This window comes from Mesocricetus auratus, unplaced genomic scaffold (assembly GCF_017639785.1).
Source record: "Mesocricetus auratus isolate SY011 unplaced genomic scaffold, BCM_Maur_2.0 Super-Scaffold_100009, whole genome shotgun sequence".
Classification (NCBI taxonomy): Eukaryota; Metazoa; Chordata; class Mammalia; order Rodentia; family Cricetidae; genus Mesocricetus; species Mesocricetus auratus.
In genome coordinates this window covers 48,290,975-48,310,480 of record NW_024429193.1, presented here as the reverse complement: position 1 = coordinate 48,310,480, position 19,506 = coordinate 48,290,975, and the positions used below count along the sequence as shown (strand labels likewise).

Here is a 19,506-nt window from a genome sequence, read left to right as displayed (position 1 = left end):
GTGCAGGTGCCTGGCTATTAGGACAGTGCGAGTTCCGGAGGACAGACAGCCTTCCTGCACCGTGCTACCCTGCCTCTGACACACTAAGTTACTGCTATCAGTGAGTCTCCCCAATTCGAGCAGCTATAAATAAACACAAAGCTGCTGTTCATAACCACGGCTCACACTGTAAACCTAGGGCCTCTTTTGGATGGAGTGTCAGCTACCATGACCAGCCTTTCTCCCTTCCCAGCGAACCTAAGTGCTAACAGGCTTTTCCAGCATGCTAGTCTCTAAACTTCATGGCCTTTAGGCAGGAGTGAATTTACCGAGAGTCACGACCCTTGCCCTGAAAACTTGAGTTATGATTCTAGGTTTTCTAGAAGGCTTTCACTAGCTGGCTGAAGGGGTCTACACTGCTCAAAGGAGCCTTACTTGGGAGACCCAGCAGAGACAGGGTTCAAGCCTGGGGAGCAGACTGCCCTCCCGAGAAACACTTTATTGCATGGTTTAGCAGTCATCAGTGAGGAGACCCTTGGCCCATGCGAGGAGATGGGAACACCTGCTTGGTACAACGCAGATGGTTCCCCGGCGGCTGTGCGGTCAGGTGGGACAGGGTGAGGAGTGGCGCTCGGCCTCCCTGCTCCAAGAAAGGCCAGAGATCCCAGCAGGCAGAGAGTGAGTCTGGCAGACCGGGAGGAGGCGGTCTTCAGGCCTCGGTGACCTCCATGCTCTGCAGCTGGGTCTCCAGGGTGACCTCTTTTGCTTTCTTTTTGTTGCCCTCGTGTTGCTTCTTCTGCTTTTTAGACGGCTCCTGGTCAATGGGTGCAGGCTTCACAAATGGGATCAGTTCTTGGAGTCCTGCCAGGGAAGAGCCCACTAAGTGACCAGTCATTTCTGTCAGAGCCCACCGACCTCAGTCAAGACTGAAGACAACAGTCCTTCCGATGAAGGGTACCCTAAGATGGATAGACTTCTCTACTCCTTTCTTCCTCAGTCTGAATTTAGAATCTGCGTATGACACCCACACCATGTTCCCAGCACCTTAGCAAGTGTGGAAACTGTGTCTCATGAAATGGGGTACATTTGGCAAAGGGTCTATTTGGAAGGGTGTGAAGATGGAGGACCTGTACCTGGCGGCATGAACTCCCTCAGCTTCTCCGGCACAACGATGCCCTTCTCTGTCTGGTAGTTCTCCAGGATGGCGCAGATAGTCCGGGTGGTAGCACACATTGTGGCATTAAGCATATGGACGAACTCCACCTGGGAAGAGCGGGTCAACAGGAACATCAAAACTCAGCCCTCAGGTGATCTCCCTGATGACCAGGAGCTATCTATCCACTCATCCATAACTTTCCCAATCCAAAGGATGGCTTTAACCCATTCCAACTTTGTAAAACTTACATTTTTTTGTATTTACCACCTGTATGGTAACCCTAGGAAGGTTCCTCATGTTTGCATGCGTGACAAATAGTAGGTTCCAGTATTTTCAGAGGATTTGGTAGGAAGAAAGAAACCACCAATGTGGTTGACCCTTCCCAAACCCTACTCAGACAGAGCAGGGCCTGAAAAGTGGGTTTGCTTATTTATTTAATTATTTGCTTATTTATTTATTGAGACAGGGTTTCTCTGTGTAGCCTTGGCTGTCCTGGAACACACTCTGTAGACCAGGTTGGCCTCAGAGATTCACCTGCCTCTGCCTCCCGAGCGCTGGGATTAAAGGCGTGCGCCACCACGCCCGGCTCTGAAGACTATTTAAGAGATGAGCTTACAACCTGACCTTCTTGGTTGAAAAGAGGGAAGACACTGCCTCCAACTTGTTCTGTGTAGAGAAACGGAGATTATTCTTTCTCTGGAGTTGAGGAAAACAAAGCCAAAGAGAGAAAAGCTTGAATTACCTTGTAGAATAGGGATAGGCTCAGTCAGGTTTCTGTTCAAAGTACACAGCCCTGACTCAGTAGAAGTCATTTCTAGTTTCTTTTGGGTCTAGACTAAGCTGATTTTCTCACAATGCTGGAGACTAACAACTCTTAGGAAAGAGAAATAGGAAAAACAGCCTGTGCAGAAGGTCCCACTGCCCACTTCCTTGGGGGCTAACTACCTTGTCCATCATCTTCTTGGTCTGCCCATATCGGATTCGGAGCCGGCGAGCCTGGTAATCCGTGCAATTAGAACAGGAGACCAACTCCCGGAAGGCACCTGAGCCTGGGAACCAGGCCTCCAGGTCGAGCTTCTTACTGGCAGCATGATTCAAAGAGCCTGTAAAGAAACCCCTAGGTTTAGGACGAACAGGTGGGGATACCTCTACAGGGAGCCTAAAGAACCCTTTACTTCACAGCGTATCCCCAGAAGTCACACGGATCTCATCACCAAACACGGCCAAGGGAGAAGGCTGTGATGTTTTGATGAATGTGGGTAATGACTTTAACTGAGAGCTATCGCTTTGTGTGGTGGCTCAGCGATCTGAGATGCAGGAGAGAGCGAAGAGATGAGGGGATTCCTTACCTGAGACAATATTCACGATGTGGTAAGGGATCCCCAAAGACTGGTAGAATTCTTCTGCGGTGGTGATCATCTCCTCAAACATCTCCCATGACTTGTTGTCATGAGGTGATGAGTACACGAACTGTTCAATCTGCAGAGAGGGAGCCAAGGAGACAGGACAGCAGCGAGAGGGGGTAAACTAAAGGACTGGAGTAGAGACAGCTAGCAGTGAGCTAGTCCCACACCACTGGGAGACAGGTCCCAGAGGAGATCAGTGCTCCAACAGCCTGGACTGCAACAGCCAGGACAATGGGTTCTTTAGAGTCTCCATCTTCTACTAGCTATTGTGCTAAGTGCCTAACACACACTAGTTTGGTGTCCAGTCAGTCCAGGGAGGTGGATGCCACCATCTTCCTCTTCTTACAGAGGTCACACAGCTAGTAAGCGGAGGGGTTGGCACAGGAGACTCAGGGAGCTTTGTTCTAGTCTATGTAGAAAGCTACTCTATGCATTCTCTAGGCTCTTCCCCACAAAGATGTCAGCAACGAGTGGAGAAGCCGCGGCCAGTGGGGCTTTGGGAAGACAGATCATGCCCCTCCTGCCTCTCATCTACGAACCTTCTCGAACTGATGGACTCGGAAGATGCCACGAGTGTCACGGCCATGGGAGCCCACTTCCTGGCGAAAGCAGGTGGAGAGGCCGGCGTACTTGATGGGCAGGTCTTCCGGCCGCAGCCACTCGTCCCGGTGCAGGGCCGCAATGGGCTGCTCCGAGGTGGCAATCAAGTATTTTTCATCGTAAGAGTTGTCGTCAGACTTTTCACTGCCTTTGCCAATCACCTGTTGGAAGAACACATGCTACTGAAGACACCGTGATGGACACTGAGGATTTTCCTGCCTGGGAGAATGCTAGAACAGGGAGGCAAAGGGGCCGCCTGAAAAGAAGTGCCTGCTAGCGATCAAAGAAAAGAATGGCGCATGCCTACAATCCTAGCACTCAGGAAGCTGAAGCATAAGGACCTTGAGTTTGAGGCTAACAAACAAACAAAAACAAACAAAAAAATCCAAAACTTAAAAGAGCAAAGAAACACAAATCAGGGAGCCTAAAAATCTTATTTAACAACTGCAAAATACATAATATTAAATGGTCAATGCTGGCAGATGTGCAACATTTACTTATGCACTCAATGAATGTTTAAGTCCTTCTGCCAATGAACAAAAACCAATTCTGAGTGCCAGGCAGACTGAAGCTGAGGTTAATGTCAGAGTCAGCTGATCAGAAAGACATTCGGAAATTCAACTTGAATCCCACGGTTGTCCCAGGTTCAAGGATGCGTCATCTTGTATCATGAATGTTTCTAACTGGGGTAAGGAGTGGAAGGACATGGAAAGACAGAGGACTGGGAGATCAGCCCACATTTCTAATTTCCTTTTGTCTAAGCGGCCAGTAAAAGGGCTTCTCTTCTAAGCTCCTAGTGATAAAGTGTACTCAGTTGAAAGACGTTACCTAGGCTTCTAGGGGCAAGATAAGAGGGGTCTGTTCTACACTGACTAAGATGGTAGGTGCCAACCACATGTGGCTTTTAATACTGGAATTAACCGACATTAAAAACCTGCTGGCTGGTGAGATGGCTCAGCAGGGAAGGACACCGCCATCGTGCCTGATAACTCCAGTTCAATCCTCAGGGTTCACAACGTCTTCTGTCCTCCATGCCATGGAACTGCATGAGCCTCCACAAGCCCCAAATACACGTAAAAATTGTAAAATAGTAACAACAAACACCACCAAAACATAAAAGAAACCCTGACAACTTTGCAAACAGATCCTAATCCCAGTGCCCTGAAGACAGAGGAAGTCACAAATGAGTGAAGCCAGCCAGGACTACATAGTTAGACTATCACAAACAAGCAAGCAAACTTGCAAGTTGGACATAATGGCCCATGCTTGTAACTCTAGTACACAGACATTCATGTTCTCTCTCCCTCCCCCTCCCCCTCCCTCTCTCTCTCTAAGACAGGTTTTCTCTATATAACAGTCCTGGCTATCCTGGAACTTGTTTTGTAGACCAGGCTAGCCTGGAACTTTCAGAGATCAACCTGCCTGTCTCCCAAGTGCTGGGATTAAAGGCCTTTACCCACTACCACACTGCCCAGCCCAGTACTGTCTTAAAAAAAAAAGAAAAGAAAAAGAAAAAGCCGCACCTCTTGGTGCAAACAAGTAAGAAATACTCAAGAGGCTTAGGCAGGACAATTTAAAATTCAAGGCATGCCAGGGTTACAGAGTGAATTCAAAGCTACCTTGGGCCACTTACTGAGACTGTCTCAAAATAAAAAGGGTGGGACTATAACTTAGTAGCAGTCACTTGCCTAGCCTTTGTGAAGCCCAGAGTTCAATCCCCTGCCTAACAGTACCACATAACAGACAGACCCCAAAGCAAACATCTGTGATCAGAAATACACAGAAGACCATTTGAGAACACAGTGATCAGGTGGCTGGCCATCTGCAAGCCAAGGACAGAAGCATTAGAAGAAATCAATACCTTCACTTTGGACACTGGCCTCCAGAACTACAAGAAAATACATTTCTGTTGTGTCAGGCATGGTAGCACAAACCTGTAATTCTAGTACTCAGCAGACTAAGTTAGAAGGTCCAGGAATCAAGGCCAGTCTGGGCTACACACAGTTCATGGTCAGTCTATCTCCTCAGAGACCTTGCCAAACCATGGGTGGACGGATGGATGGATGGGTGGGTGGGTGGGTGGATGGGTGGATGGGTGCATGGATAGATGGATGGATGGGTGGGTGGGTGGATGGATGGGTGAATGGATGAATGGATGGATGGGTGGATGGATGGGTGGGTGGATGGATGGATGGGTGGGTGGGTGGATGGATAGATGGATGGATGGATGGATGGATGGATGGATGGGTGGATGGATGGGTGGATGGATGGGTAGATGGGTGAGTGGGTGGGTGGATGGGTGGGTGGGTGGATGGATGGGTGGGTGAATGGATGAATGGATAGTTGGGTGGATGGATGGGTGGGTGGATGGATGGGTGGATGGGTGAGTGGATGGATGGATAGGTGGATGGATGGGTAGATGGATGGATGGATGGATGGGTGGATGGATGGATGGGTGGGTGGGTGGATGGATGGATGGGTGGGTGGGTGGATGGGTGGGTGGGTGGGTGGATGGATGGGTGGGTGAATGGATGAATGGATGGATGGGTGGATGGATAGGTGGGTGGGTGGATGGATGGGTGGGTGAATGGATGAATGGATGGATGGGTGGATGGATGGGTGGTAGGTGGATGGATGGGTGGGTGGGTGGATGGATGGGTGAGTGGGTGGGTCGGTGGGTGGATGGGTGGATGCTTCCTTGGTTGTACTGGCACACTGAAAGTGTGACAGAAAGCTGTGCTGGAGAATGTGCCATGTTGTTGAGCCTCACAACTTAAAGAGCCAGTCTACAAGTCACTCACCTTATAAAGCTCTTCATCAAACTGGCTGAGCTGTGCCACCTCCTGCATGACCTCTTTCCTCATGAAGAAGGGCGTGTAGATGGGGGTGTAGCCTCGACTGCCCAAAGTACGCAGAGCATACTGGATGAGCGCCTGTTCCAGGAACACCAGGACCCCCTATGGAACAGACACAGCACCTGGGATTGGGTCTTGTCACCAGCCCACTCAGTTGACACTCTGCTACCAGAACCAACACTCAGGCACAAATGGGCAACCAGGACTACCCAGTGGTACAGGCAGGGAAATTAAGACCATAGACTGCAACAACAGTCAGGAGAGATACTTGTTTTAACGTGGAATTGATTTAGCTGGTCCATTAAAACTCATGTTTGAGACAAACATGGTATCCATATATGAGTGATGTACATATATGGATTTTAGACATAGAGCAGGGGATTGCCAGCCTACAATCCCACTGCCAGAGAGTCTGGAAAGCAGGGAGGACCCTAAGATATATATGCATGGTAACCCAGAGAAGGGTTACAGGAGGAAATCTTCTAATTGGATTGGGAGCAGGGAGGGGAGAGGGGAGGGAGATGGGAGAAAGAGAGAGGGAAAAGAGGAGGGGAGGGGTGGACATGGGACAGCAGGAAGGTTGAGCCAGGGCAAGAATAGAGGAGAGAAGGATGGGAGATACCATAAAAGAGGGAGCCAATATAAGTTAGAGGAGAGATCTGATACTAGTGAGATCTTCACAGATCTACAAAAAAAGACACCAACTGGCATTAAGGCTACCTTATATGCCCTCCCCTGATAATGAGATTGACAACTACCTTATATGCCATCCTAGAACCCTATCCAGTGGCTGACGGAAGCAGAGGCAGACACCCACAGTAAAAACTGAACTGAACTCCTGGAACCCAGTTACAAAGAGGAGTGATGAGCAAAGGAATCAAGACCAGGCTGGTGAAACCCACAGAGGCAGCTGACCTAAACAAGGGGGAATGCATGGACCCCAGACTGATGGCTGAAGACCAGCATGGGACTGATCTAGACACACCCCCCAACATAGATGTCAGAGAAGAGGCCTCGGCAATGTATGAGACCTTGGAGAGTAGATCAGTATTTATTATTGGCATACAAATGGACTCTGGGAGCCCACATGGAGGGATGCTCTCTCAGCCTGGACACATGGGGGAGGACCTAGGCCCTGCCCAGGATTATATGACAGACTCTGAAAATCCCTCATTGAAGTCCTTACCTTCCCTAGGGAGCGGAGGAAAGATCCAGTGGGATGGGGAGTTGGGAGGAATGGGAGGCCGGGGGGGGGGGGAGGGAAAGGGAACTGAGAGTAATATGTGTAAAAAGTTAAATAAAAAAAAACCCTCATGTTTGGAAACATTTATAATACTAATTGAACGCAACCTAAGAGACCAACTCTTCACAGTTTTTTATAGCTCAATGCCAGGTTTTAAGAGGATAATCAATGTAATCAAATACGTAAACTCAGGTTTGGGTGTTGAGTTCCTTGGCTCCAGTTAAGAACATTTTGCTCACTTCACTAACAGGACTTTCTCTCACTGCCTGAACGGCATCTTGGTAAGATGAAGATGGTGGAAACTGGCTGCTGCTATTGCCCAGAGAGCAGTTTAACGGACTCCATGCATTACCTGTTTTGCCTCCTTATTGCTATGGTAATTGGTATGTACTGTTATTTGGAATTAGCATTGGTGAACACTTCTCTAGCTCAATTCCACTCATACAACCACAGATAAGCATGCAAGAAGTCAGAACAGAAGTATACAGGAGAGTCTTGGCACCAAAGGCCAACAGCACATTACCCTGTTTAGAGACTTCTCTAAGAGATTCAAGTAGTGTCCACACTAGTAATCTTAGCACCTGGCAGGATGAGGGAGAACTACTGTGAATCTGGAGTCAGTCCGGGCTGTTGAGTGAGATGCTGGGGCCAAGTCCTCCCACCTCTATCCCTATCCCCACAAAAACAGACCAAAGCAAAGGAATTACACAGGCAGGACGCATGGATGGGTATTTCTGAGTGTTAATTCTTAAACCATCACACTCATTTGTACACGCAGAAGGCTTAAGTGCACAACATTTACACAATTACTTTACCATTTCCTATGGAAGAATTCTCTGAATTCGTACGCCCTCTGCCCCGGTTAATCTGTGCCAGCTGCTTCCCACCTACCAGGGCTCAGAGCATGCGGGGTCTTCTCAGACTGCAGGCTTATCACACTGGGTTTGATTCTTTGTTACTTGTCTGACTGTCCAATTACACTGAGCTCCTCAAAGGCAGAGACTGTTCTGATTCAGTCAGCAAAACATATTCATTATGAAGGATCACTGAGTGGCTTTTGTTCTTTGGAATCTGGGTAAGCACCCTCTTGCCTCAGAAAGAGAATTGCATCTAATTGCTACACGTTCACAGGCAGGCATCAAGTACAAGTGGAGGATTTGTGAGCCTCTTTCATTTAAGTATGATTACGATTTTCAGTGATTTTTTTTTTGTGCCTTCTGTATTCCCGACCGGTTCTCAGTTCTCACCTTCAGGAAGTACCCTCGACTACCAGCCACCACGGCTCCCTTTTCGCCTTCAAAGCCGTCTACCATCACCACCAGGTCCACATGGGAGTACTTCTTCCTGGCCGTACAGTCCCCCCAGGTGCGCTCTACTTTGTTGTCTGCATCCTGAGGAAACCAAGAGAGACATAGCAAAGAGCAGCCCAGTCTTTGAGTGCATCGCTTAAACCAGGGGTTAGCTTCTGGCCGCCTACACAACCAATGCGGAAGACAAATGATTTACAAAGTCACAAAAGCAGCTCTAGTTCGCAAACTGGGAATCTTGATTTGCTCTGCAACCTACAGTATATTCATTCTCTCTTTACCCTTTTAAATGACTCCTTAGAAACTGGGCCCAAGAACCCGCCTCTGACAGAGGAGAATGCAGGATTTTTTTCTTTGTAGGCTCTCTCTGGTCTCTGAAACACATGAGGGTGGGCTCCAGGCCCTGACCTCGGTCGGCTCAGGCGCCAAGGCCTGCACATACCCCAGCCGGCGGTGACTGCAGTGTTCACAAGGGAATGAATTGAGAGGCACAGATGGGCCCTGCCACTGCTAGGGTGTCTGGGAACAAAGCCTGACTCAGAGCAGCTTTGTGTTGGGGAAGCTCCCGCTCGGTAGGAAACTTTTATCATGCAGATTTCTCTTCAACCTGCAGCTTCCCAGCGGGGTGTGGGTGAGGGGGTTAGGTTGATTTAGCAGGTCCCTCCCAGAGGACTCACTGCTACCAGGGGCAACACGCCGGGTGGAGGACAGCAGCCCCATTTAGAGGGGATCTCTGTGCCAGGAGTCTCCTCCTACCTGCGGTCTCTGCCACTTCCCAATCAGCAGGGATCTGACTCCTGCAAGCCTCAATTGGTGGGCAAAGGGACACACAAAAGCAGGCTTTTCAGACAGAGCGCCAGTGTTGGGCGGCTCTCCTTCCCCGGTGCCAGGCAGTGGGGGGGGGGGGTCTCCCAGCCCCACCTACCTCATCGTTACTGATGGGCACAGAGGGGTGCAGAAGGTTCCCGATCTCTCGGAGGTTCTCAAACCGCTCTGCCTCCAGCTTTAACCGCTCCCCGTCACACTTCTGGATGGCTTCATCGATGAGGAGTCGGACTTTCTTAATTTGTGAGACTTTCAGGGACTGCAGAAGAACAAGCCAGACTCATGTATGGAGTACAGGAAGCAGAGACAGGGCAGCAACATCCTAACTGCTGTCCTCGAGTGACAACTCTTGTAGTAGCAATTTCTATTTCCTATTGGAGGGGCAGTTCATGAGGAACCATAGTTGAGGGCCTAGAAAATGCCAGGCAAGCACTATATCCAATGAATATAGTGTTTTGTTTTTTTGAGACAGGGTTTCTCTGTGTAACACTGGTTGTCCTGGAACTTGTTCCATAGACCTGACTGGCCTTGAACTCAGAGATCCGCCTGTCTCTGCCTCCCAAGTGCTGGGATTAAAGGCATGTGCCACCACCGCCTGGTCTGGCCATTCTCCCCTCCCACAAGAAAGCATTTTAAAGTTGGACAAGAAAGCTGGATCTCTGAGTTTGAGGCTAGCCAGGGCTACACAGAAAAACCCCATCTCATAAAAACAAAAAACAAGGATAAGAAATGGTACTCTGCTCCTGCTGATCCCAGCAACTAGGAGGCTAAAGCAGGAGGATTGCAAAAGCCAGGTCAACCTGTAACCCAGCATTTAGTGGGTGGAGGAATCAGATCAACCCTAAATTACATTAGTTTGAAGCCAGCTCTGAGACCCTGTCCCAAAATAACAAGAAAGTACTGGAAACGAATGCATTTAAAAACACAGCTGGACCCCACAGGGTGGACAGTCTTGACTTAAAATGCTTAAAACTTTCCTTTTCTTTGGTGATGGTGGTTGGGGCAGAGATGTGCAGACTGACTTCCCTTGTACTTCATATACATCCCCGGAGTTCAATCCTGCGACTCTAAGAATTTCTCCTTAATTTGCACTTCTAATTTTCCAGAATGAACCAGTTTAGCACTCTTTTATGCATTCCCATCCGCATTTTTCCAGGAAGATAATAACTTTAGCGGAGCAAGAGATCGTCTTGAGTTTGTCGTATCGCCCTTATTGCAGATGTTTCAGACTGTGCTGATTTCTCAGGGGAACCCTTACCAGACCAAGAAGTACAGAAACGAGCCCTGCCCAGCCCTCCAGGCACAGCAACTTTGCTTCTCTGGTTTATACCCTTGCTGTGTTAAGGGTTTCAAAGAACAGTTTGGTGACAAACACAGAAAATTATCATCCTGAACCCACTGCTTAAGTGCGGTAAATTGAGGAGCTCCTTGCCGTTGTGAAAGAATGTAGGAAACAGAATTAACACGACCCAGCCGGTTCAGGGCCTTTCTCTTCTCTCCCTTCCCTGTCCCACTCCCTCTATCTCCTATGACTAGGGAGTCTCAGGTACAGAGGGTAACAAAAGCAGGCAGGAGCACGGACACAGATCTTCCTGTCCTGGAATGAGGGTTAAGACAGGAACAGGGCAGAAACCTACAGCTAATGTGTCTGCAGTGAGGTCATCGAAATTCAACACATCCTCTGGGATGGACTCATCTTCTCCCACTGGCTCTTTTTTCTGCAGGGAAAAAAGAAAGAAAAGGTAATTTAATTAAAATAAAAATTCTGACATGTTTTATGAAGTGCACACCAAATCATCACGTCACATTAACTAATCAGACTGCATTACAGTAAGTGAGCTGAAACATATAGGGAAATTAGTTAACTGAAAGAAAGTCAGAAGTCAGCTTTAAGTGCTTGTGTTAGTTTTGGTTGTGAGCCCAGCCTTTAACGGCTGAGCCATCTCTCCAGCCCTCAAGTCCTTTACTATCTCTGCCTCCGTTCTAATCCTGGACAGGTCAATACACCTGGCAGGTGAGAGAGTTAACATCATTGAAGTGAGATAGCTTTTCCCACACACAGAACAGTCAAGAAACCAAGAACGTGCTTTAAATGCTCATGAACTACAAGACACCAGGGAGACAGAGGCAGGAGGATTGCTGTGAGATCAAGACTAACCTGGGCTATATAGCAGTTCCAGGCCAATCAGGGCTAAACAGCAAGGCCATGCCTCAAAAGAAAAACAAAACAAAAGCCAGCATGGTAGTCAAAGGCAGGCCCTGAGGACAGATCTTGCTAATAATACTCTAGGAACAACCCCAGCAATAGGCTACGGGTTAAAATGGATCCGAGGTAAAGAGAGAGGAGCAATCCAGGCAACATGAAAAACTGCAAGGGGGCTCCCCTAGCTCCAGTTTCTGTACTCATTACTTGTCAGTCTGCAGATCATTGTTTCTGGTTCTTACACACAGTAAACGCTTGGCTGGCACTGTCTATATATAGAGGATCTGAAGGACACTTAGGTAGGGGTACAAATGAATATAAACGTACTCATGACTATGGGATCTCTGCCTGTAAATGGTTAATCATCACAAGTACCACAGGAATAAAACTTACTGATACCCATTTTCACAGCTGAAAGCATAACAAAGTACTGTCTAAGGATGCAAGCTATCAGGAAGTGTAATATGCCAGAATTCCAAGTCCGACTTTGTGCTGCACTCTTCACTGGTTCTGGTTCATGCACATGTGTAAGTACAAATGATAATGACAACCTCCTCTGGTCTCCATGGACACCTACATACACGTGGCATCACTCAAACACATAATAAAGCAGAGCAGATCAAGTACCTCTACTCAAGTCCCCAAGCCTGTTAGTCCTCGTACCTTCATTTTCTCACCAATAGTCTTGCTGCATAAGTTCTTCAGCTTGTTCAAGTTGTCGGCCCGGAACCTGCCTAAGATCCAAGAAACCATGTCAAAGAGGCTCGGCATTAAGACACTCCCTGACCACGGTCCCTATCTTGGTCGAGCCAGGTTTGGTCTTCAGTTAAGAGGTGGCATGTAAAGCCACAGGTGGCACAGACAGCATCATGCACCAAGGGCAGGGGCTATACATAGTCCTCACTGGCCTGGAACTCACTCACTATGTAGACCAGGCTAGCCTCAAATTCAGAGCTGCCTGCCTCTGCCTCCTGGGTGCTCACCCAGCTTTCTATCTCTCTGAGTCATTTCAACAGTAACAAAAAATTAACTAACCCAATGCTGGTGTCTGCTTTAGACTTCTAAAGTTAGTTGACAAGAGACTGACTACAGGAGGCTATTCCCAGGATTTGGTGACAAGGACAGGCCAGTCTAGGGTTGAAACTGAAGTATCAGAATCTGGAGTTAGAGAGAGGGCTCAGATATAAAGAGCATGGACAACTTCCTTAGAAGACCCAAGTTCAGTTCCCAGCACCTACACCAGAGCTCACAACTGCCTGTAACTCCAGCTCCAGGGGGATCAAATTCCTCTGGCCTCCAGAGGCACCTACATTAATATTCACATACCATCCCAAGACAAATGAGCACGTGCACACACACACAAAACTAAAAACAATACAAATCGCCAGGCGGCGGTGGCACACACCTTTAATCCCAACAATCCGGAGGCAGAGACAGGTCGTTCTCTGTGAGTTTAGGGCCAGTCTGGTCTACAGGTGAGTTCCAGGACAGGTAGAACAGAGAGACCCTGTCTCAAAGCAAACACACACCCAAAACACAACCCCGAAAATAAATGGTGAGTGACTGTGCTGTGTACATGCGTGCACAACATACACACATATACATCTTTAATTCCAACACTCGGGGCAGAGGCAGGCAGACAGATATCTGTGAGTTTGAAACCAGTCTGGCCGAGCACATAGCCTAGTGTGGGCCAGCCAGGGCTACTTAGTGAGACCATGTCTCAGAGAGAAAGGGGAGGGGAGAGCAAGAGAATAGAGAACAGACAAAAAGGAGGCGCTGTCATGCGATCTGACTGGGTAGCAAAGAAGGTAGATAAAATGGGGTCAGCACACAGATCTGGGATAAGTCACAGAAGCAAAAGGCATGAGTACTGTGACAGGCAGAGAGGAGATCATCCGTGGTTGAGGGCCTGGTGGTTTATGCTTTGAGGCTGCATGGTTCACTGTGTAGCCTCTAACTATGAGTGACCATCGAGCATCTGAAAAGTGGTAAGCCTTACATGAGACTGTATAAAACACACATTGGATATGGAAGACTTATTTAAAAAGATTGTAAACTATTTCAGTAAATTTGAATATGGATTAATGTAGGTTTTAATATGATAAATACACTAAAACACAATGTTTATATTTAATAGGCTTAAAGACTACTTTGAAGAAACCAGGTTGTTTTAAGTGTAATTGCTCTGTACACTGGGATAGAGGAGGGGTGAAGTGGCCCCTCACACCTTCCATCCTACCTCTGATTATAACCTGGCACCCTGGGGTGATGAAAAGTATCACTGTCATTCTTGCTTCTTGGGGTAGCTGACTGCCTCACAGTGATAAAGAATGACAAGCAGCTCCACACTGCCTGCGCACAAGCCTGAAGTAAGAGACCTAGGTGGGACCTCCTTAGCTCCAGTCCCCTTATGTTGTGTGGAGTCAGTGTTGCATCCATGACTCACATCCTAGCCCTTCAGTATCTCTGTGAGGCAAGAGTATAAGACTTAGGCCTGCAAACCCAAGGGGTGAGATCTGCATTGTAGAGATCAATCTGCCTAGAAGTGGGACTAGAATAAAAAGGAAAGCAAGCTGTCTCAAAGCTCTTTTAGTTGTGGGGAAAACAAAGATCGGGATAAGAAAAGAAATCACATTCTCTGATGGGGATCGACAGTACATTCTACAAGACAGAATTCTTGTGGCTGGCTGCATATGTCAGATAGACTGAAATCCAGCAGTCTGGGGATGCGCTGAGACAAATGCCCCCACATGTGGCCTTGTTTTGCTACTGTGGATTAAGAAGAAACTGCTGCTCAACATGAGGAGTGACACTTGTGGTCATTACAGACTGCTGTGTTCTCCATGACGTCCTATGGGCACTTCAAGTCTCTGTAACAACAAATGGGGATAGGTGCCAACACAGAGCTTGCATGGAAGCTCATGACCCTATCAGGAAGCAGTCTGAGGTCTTCATTGATAGTGCTTATAAGTTCTTGTTGCCAGTGATGGAAGAAACTCCATCCTCTAATCTGAAGTTCAAGATGTGAAAGAGCCTGACGCAACATTTGTCAGTGCCCAACACGACTCCTGTGATCCTGGCTACTTGGGAAACAGAGACCCTTAGATCACAAGTTTAAGGCCTGTCTGGGCTACAGAGTGAGTTCAAGGCTACTTGGGTTCCTTAGGGAGGTCCTATTAAAAATAAAAAATGTCTACAGGGACGGAGAGATGGCTCAACATTTAAGAGTGCTCACTGCTCTTACACAACCCAGGTTTGGGTCCCAGCACACACAAGGCAGTCACAACCACCTGTAACTCCAATCTAAGGAGAACTGGTGGCACACACACACACACACACACACACACACACACACACACACACAAGTTCTTGCATACATGTGATATACACACACATATACTTAGGGACATACACATAAGATAGATACTTTTAAACCTTTTAAAGTATCTGCAGCCAATTAAGCCAACCAGATTTCTTTCACAGAGACCTGTGTGCAATGGCTGCAAACAGCATCCTCCTTGAGAATGTATGCAGTCTGTTGTTTGTTGGATTGCCCCAAGAGAAACAGAGTTATCTGATAGATAAGCATGTCTCTGATCTCACGATGTCCTCAGTCTAAATCCCAGGTAGGTATGCAGAGTACATTGTTAAGCCTTAGGGGACAGTGGCCAGGGCTAACATTGGCTAGGACACTGAGTACATCTGTACCATCTTGCAGAATGAGGCACCCATGATGGAAACCCTACACAGGGTCAAGTTAAAGTTCCTTGGTTGCCAGAAGATTCACATCTCAAAGAAGTGAGGTTTCACCGAGTTTAATGCAGATGAACCTGGGGACATGGTAGTTGAGAAGCAGCTCATCCCCAGTGACTGACCCCTTACACAAACAACAGCTTCCTCTGTGCTGTCCCACTCACTAATCATGTTTACTAATGACTCTCACATCCAACCGGAAAATTACACTGATATGGGAACATAGTTCAGTGGCACAGTACTGGCCTAGACCGTTGAAGGCCCTGGATTTAATACTAGACCAGCAATAATACTGATGATAATTTTTAACAGCCAGGCATGGTTGCACAGAGGCAGGAGACTGTCCATTTGAGGTCATACTGGGTTATACCGTAAGGAAATCTCATCTAAAAAAATAATAAAACACTAAACCAAAACAACAAAACAACCCTTCATACAGAATTTAAAGTATCCTGAGCACAGAAGATTTCATGCAAGTGACAAACCTTTATCATGCCCTTACCAAGGATGAGGTATATTGCTGAATACTGGAACTTTGTGTATATTTGCATATGTGCATATGTGTATGCATGTTTTTTAAAAATTACAGGAGGCCACTGTTTCATAGCTCCAACAAACCATACTAAAAATAAAGATGGAGACAGTCCATGTTTAAGCTCCATATTACCAAACTGAAATTATTTCCTGTTTGTCTTCCATTACAGGGAAGTTAAGTTTGAAATGACTGATCTGCCTTTTGCCTTCTGTTTCCATTTTCTTCAACCAGGCTCTACAAAGCCAACCCGCTCTGCTCAGCTCGTTGAAACACTTAATTGCTTTATAGAATGAAGTGCTGCTGGTTCCAGAATTGACAACTGGGTGTGGTACTTTAATTCCAGCACTTGAGACACAGAGGAAGTTGGATCTTGTGAGTTCGAGGTCAGCCAGGCTGGACTCCTGAGACTTGAGACTGTCTCAAATAAAGTTAAAGTGAGTTCCAGGATGAACTACTGTCTTAAAACACCAAAATTAAGACTAAAAGTAAAAAGGCATGGCTGTATATGAGTGTATTCCCAGACTAAGGTAAGATGATTGCCAGTTTGAAGACAGAATAGGCAACATAGCAAGCGCTAAGTTCAAAATAAATAAATATTTTTGAAGGGAGGTTGGGCATAGCTCAGTGGTAGAGCACTTATTTAACATGCACTAAAACCAGAGGTTCAAAACCCATTAAGCACAGCTGACACCTTTAAACCTGGTATGGTGGTGCAGGATCAGTTTAAGGACAATCTCAACTACACAAGGGACTACATGAGACCCTTTCTGAAAAATGTAAAATCTTTTCCCCCTTTATATTGTATTTCTTTAAAAATTTTTTGTTTTCAGGTTTGTAGACCAGGCTGGGGGAAAATATCAATAAAAAATTTTTTTAGTCATCTACCTCTCTCCAGCTTCCCCCAGCACCCACCAACTCATGTCTTTCCCAACTCCAGGTTCTTTCTTATAGGTGTCACAGTTCCTAGTCTAATTAATGCTCACCCTCTTAAAGCCAGGTGTGGGAACATGTATCTAAAATCCCAGCTGACACAAGGGCCCATGAGAGGAGACTGGCTTGGACAAAAGTGTCAGACCTCACCCCACAAACAAATGGTCACTTTTAAGTTGTCCTTTAATATCTATCTGTCTATCCTGTGAATCCCTAAGGAATCCACCTTCAGGTAAAGGTCAAAATTTCCTCAACGTACATATTAAATACAAGACCACCTAATATGTTTGAAGTTACATCAGCCAATGCTCAATGCCTAAATGGCTACAGGAATCTTGATAGTCCTTGTTATGATTCAACAGGAGGGGCTCAGAACATGTTTGTTTTTCAGGACGGGTATGATGTGGCCTGGAAATGCAGATCCTCCTGCCTCAGTCTACCTTGTGTTAGGACTACAGGTGAATGCCACCAGCTCCAATATTTTCTTTTTCTTTCTTCTTTCCAAAGCAGGATCTCATTATGTAGCCCTGGCTGGCCTGGAACTCACTATGCAGACCAAGCTAGTCTCAAATCCAAGAGGTCCACCTGCTTCAGCCTCCTGAGTGCTAGAATTAAAGGCAGGTATCCTCACCCTTGGCTTAGAATATTTTTATCCTAAACAAAAAAGAGAGGCATTTTCAGTTTGGAGCAATTCAAAACTTCAAACTGGAGCACAGATGCTTATGAACTATTTGAGTACCGGAAACATACTGAATGAGTATATACCTGTAAGCTAATCAAATACTTTTTGATACCCAGGAGCGTTTTTTAACAGTAAAATCATAACACCCAGCGGGGCATGGTGTGGCACACCTTTGATTCAAACACTCCTGAAGCAGAGGCAGGTGGATCGAGGCCAGCCTGATCTAGACAGCAAATTCCAGGACAGCCAGGGCTACACAGAGAAATCTGTCTCTGAAGCTAAAAATATAAATAAATAAAACAAAACAAACATGGCACTCTTGGACCGCGACTGCCTTTGCAGTGTTCTGCTATAAACTAAGCTCTCAGCTGGTTGCAGACCTATTGCATCAGACAAAACGAGTCACATGCCACTGACAACATCCGGTCTGCCAGGTGATCATTCCAGAGGCACACTTGGAGGCAGAGGGTTCCAGGGCTTTATTTAATTTCATGAATGATACTGGGTCACTTCTACACTGCCAGCGTCTTTTCCAGGAAGTTACCACAAGTCACAACCATCCTCAGTAATTACAAGCTTTTTCCTGCCTTACAGCACCACTCCCTCCTATCTGATCTACCACGGAAAAGCCTGAGTCTTAAGGGTATGCCCACAGGATTAGAGGCATGGCCATCCCCAAAGCTTCGGGATCACTGCTTTTAGCCAAGCGCAGTCTCCAAATTCCCCAATGGTTCGAATGGGGTGGAGTAAGCATAGGGTGCGTCAGATGTCAGACAGCAGCCTTTGATCCCATCAGAACCGGGAAGACCACGGTGGCTTTTCTGAGGGTAAGAAAGCACCGAGAACGACCAAAATGTTAGGAAGAGAAATTCCCACGCGCTAAAACTCCAGCTCTGTCTTGCTTCTAGCTACCCAAGGGCCTGACAGCTCTCCCTGCGCGTGCGCGCTGCACCTTCCAGCGGCACAGCAGGCAGTCAGCACGGAGCACGCGCGGGAGGCACCGCGGGCCGCCGGAGCTGCCGGGAGAGTGGGATGAGCAGGGGTACCAGCCTGTTCTAGGGACAGGCGGCGCTGGAGCCAGCCAGTCCAGAGAGCATCTGACGAAAGGTGTAAGTTGTAGCCTCGGAAGCGATAACTGAGTCAAGAGATCCCGCGAGCATCCAGACACTTACATCGTCGCCACTCACTGTCCGCCTTCACCAGCTGGTCCACCAGCCCCGGGTCCTTGAAGCGCTTCTCCTGCGTCTCTCGAATGAGGGCTGGGTCCCCTCCTTTATCCACACGAAACAAATCCAGGTCCAGCACCATCCTTCTGCCTCACGGTTAACACTCAATGAAGTGAGGATTGTACCGCAGCAAGCAGCGGGTGAACGACGCACTGCGCCGGCGCGCTGACCTGGTCTCGCTGCGCAGGCGCGGGGCGGCACGCGGTCGCTCTTTCCCAGCCGGAAGCCGCAGTTAGGCGGAGTCGGAAGGGAGCGGTGTTAAACAGAAAGGGTGTGGCCTTCTGCCTAGTATTTCTTCTCTTGTCTCACTATGAAACTACGAATGCCTCAGTTTCCTCCTGTTGAGGGGCGTATCTCGGTGTGGACAGAAGCCTGCCGCTGACCTGGAAGCCAGGGGGCCTTGCTGATGTCAGTTTTCCTCTGTCTTGATACCCGAGGACAGCTACATATTTTGTTCACCCAGTTATCTAATCTTAAGATTCTTGGTTTTTGTTTTGTTTTTTTTTAAGATTTTACTTATTATGTATATAGTCTTCTGCCTGGATGTGCGCTGTAGGCCAGCAGCGGGCACCAGGTGGTTGTGAACTACCTTGTGGTTGCCAGGAATTGAACTCAGGACCTCTGGACAACAGCTAGTGCTCTTAACCACTGACCATCTCTCCAGCCCTAATCTCAAGATTCTTGAGCTCTGGGGCGTTTTGTTTTGATACCAGGTCTCACCTAAACTGTGTAAACCAGAGTAGCCTCCTACAGAGCGTTGGGATTAAAAGCCTGTGCCCCTCACCCGTCTCCATTTTCCTTTT

General features: G+C 47.5%; 1 protein-coding gene and 1 pseudogene across 2 annotated transcripts; one reads left to right on the top strand and one right to left on the bottom strand.

The window, feature by feature from the left end:
* Positions 1-438: 438 nt before the first annotated feature.
* On the bottom strand, positions 439-18,878 carry Sars1 (seryl-tRNA synthetase 1). 2 transcript variants are annotated; one of them, XM_040752051.1, is made up of 12 exons: positions 18,650-18,878; positions 12,238-12,308; positions 11,009-11,089; positions 9,472-9,630; positions 8,487-8,630; positions 5,943-6,098; positions 3,081-3,302; positions 2,485-2,614; positions 2,081-2,238; positions 1,760-1,831; positions 1,113-1,242; positions 439-840 (listed from the first exon to the last, which is right to left on the bottom strand). In XM_040752051.1, exons 1-12 carry the CDS (start codon positions 18,783-18,785, stop codon positions 689-691), a joined length of 1,611 nt encoding a protein of 536 aa, XP_040607985.1. In that variant the 5' UTR covers positions 18,786-18,878; the 3' UTR covers positions 439-688. The 2 variants fall into 2 exon arrangements, with proteins under 2 accessions (XP_040607985.1, XP_040607986.1); XM_040752052.1 differs by lacking the exon at positions 1,760-1,831 and having other exon boundaries at positions 18,650-18,876.
* LOC121142497 lies at positions 15,025-15,147 on the top strand (annotated as a pseudogene).
* Positions 18,879-19,506: the final 628 nt, after the last annotated feature.

Bases quoted from the DNA above. Each gene is read 5' to 3' on its own strand.
- Sars1 (XM_040752051.1), bottom strand. From the start codon at position 18,785: ATGGTGCTGGACCTGGATTTGTTTCGTGTGGATAAAGGAGGGGACCCA. The intron at 11,090-12,237 runs GTACGAGGACTA...TTTTCCCTGCAG, and splicing joins CTATTGGTGAGAAAATGAAG to AAAAAAGAGCCAGTGGGAGA. The intron at 1,243-1,759 runs GTCAGGTTGTAA...CGCTCTTCCCAG, and splicing joins CCCTCTTTTCAACCAAGAAG to GTGGAGTTCGTCCATATGCT.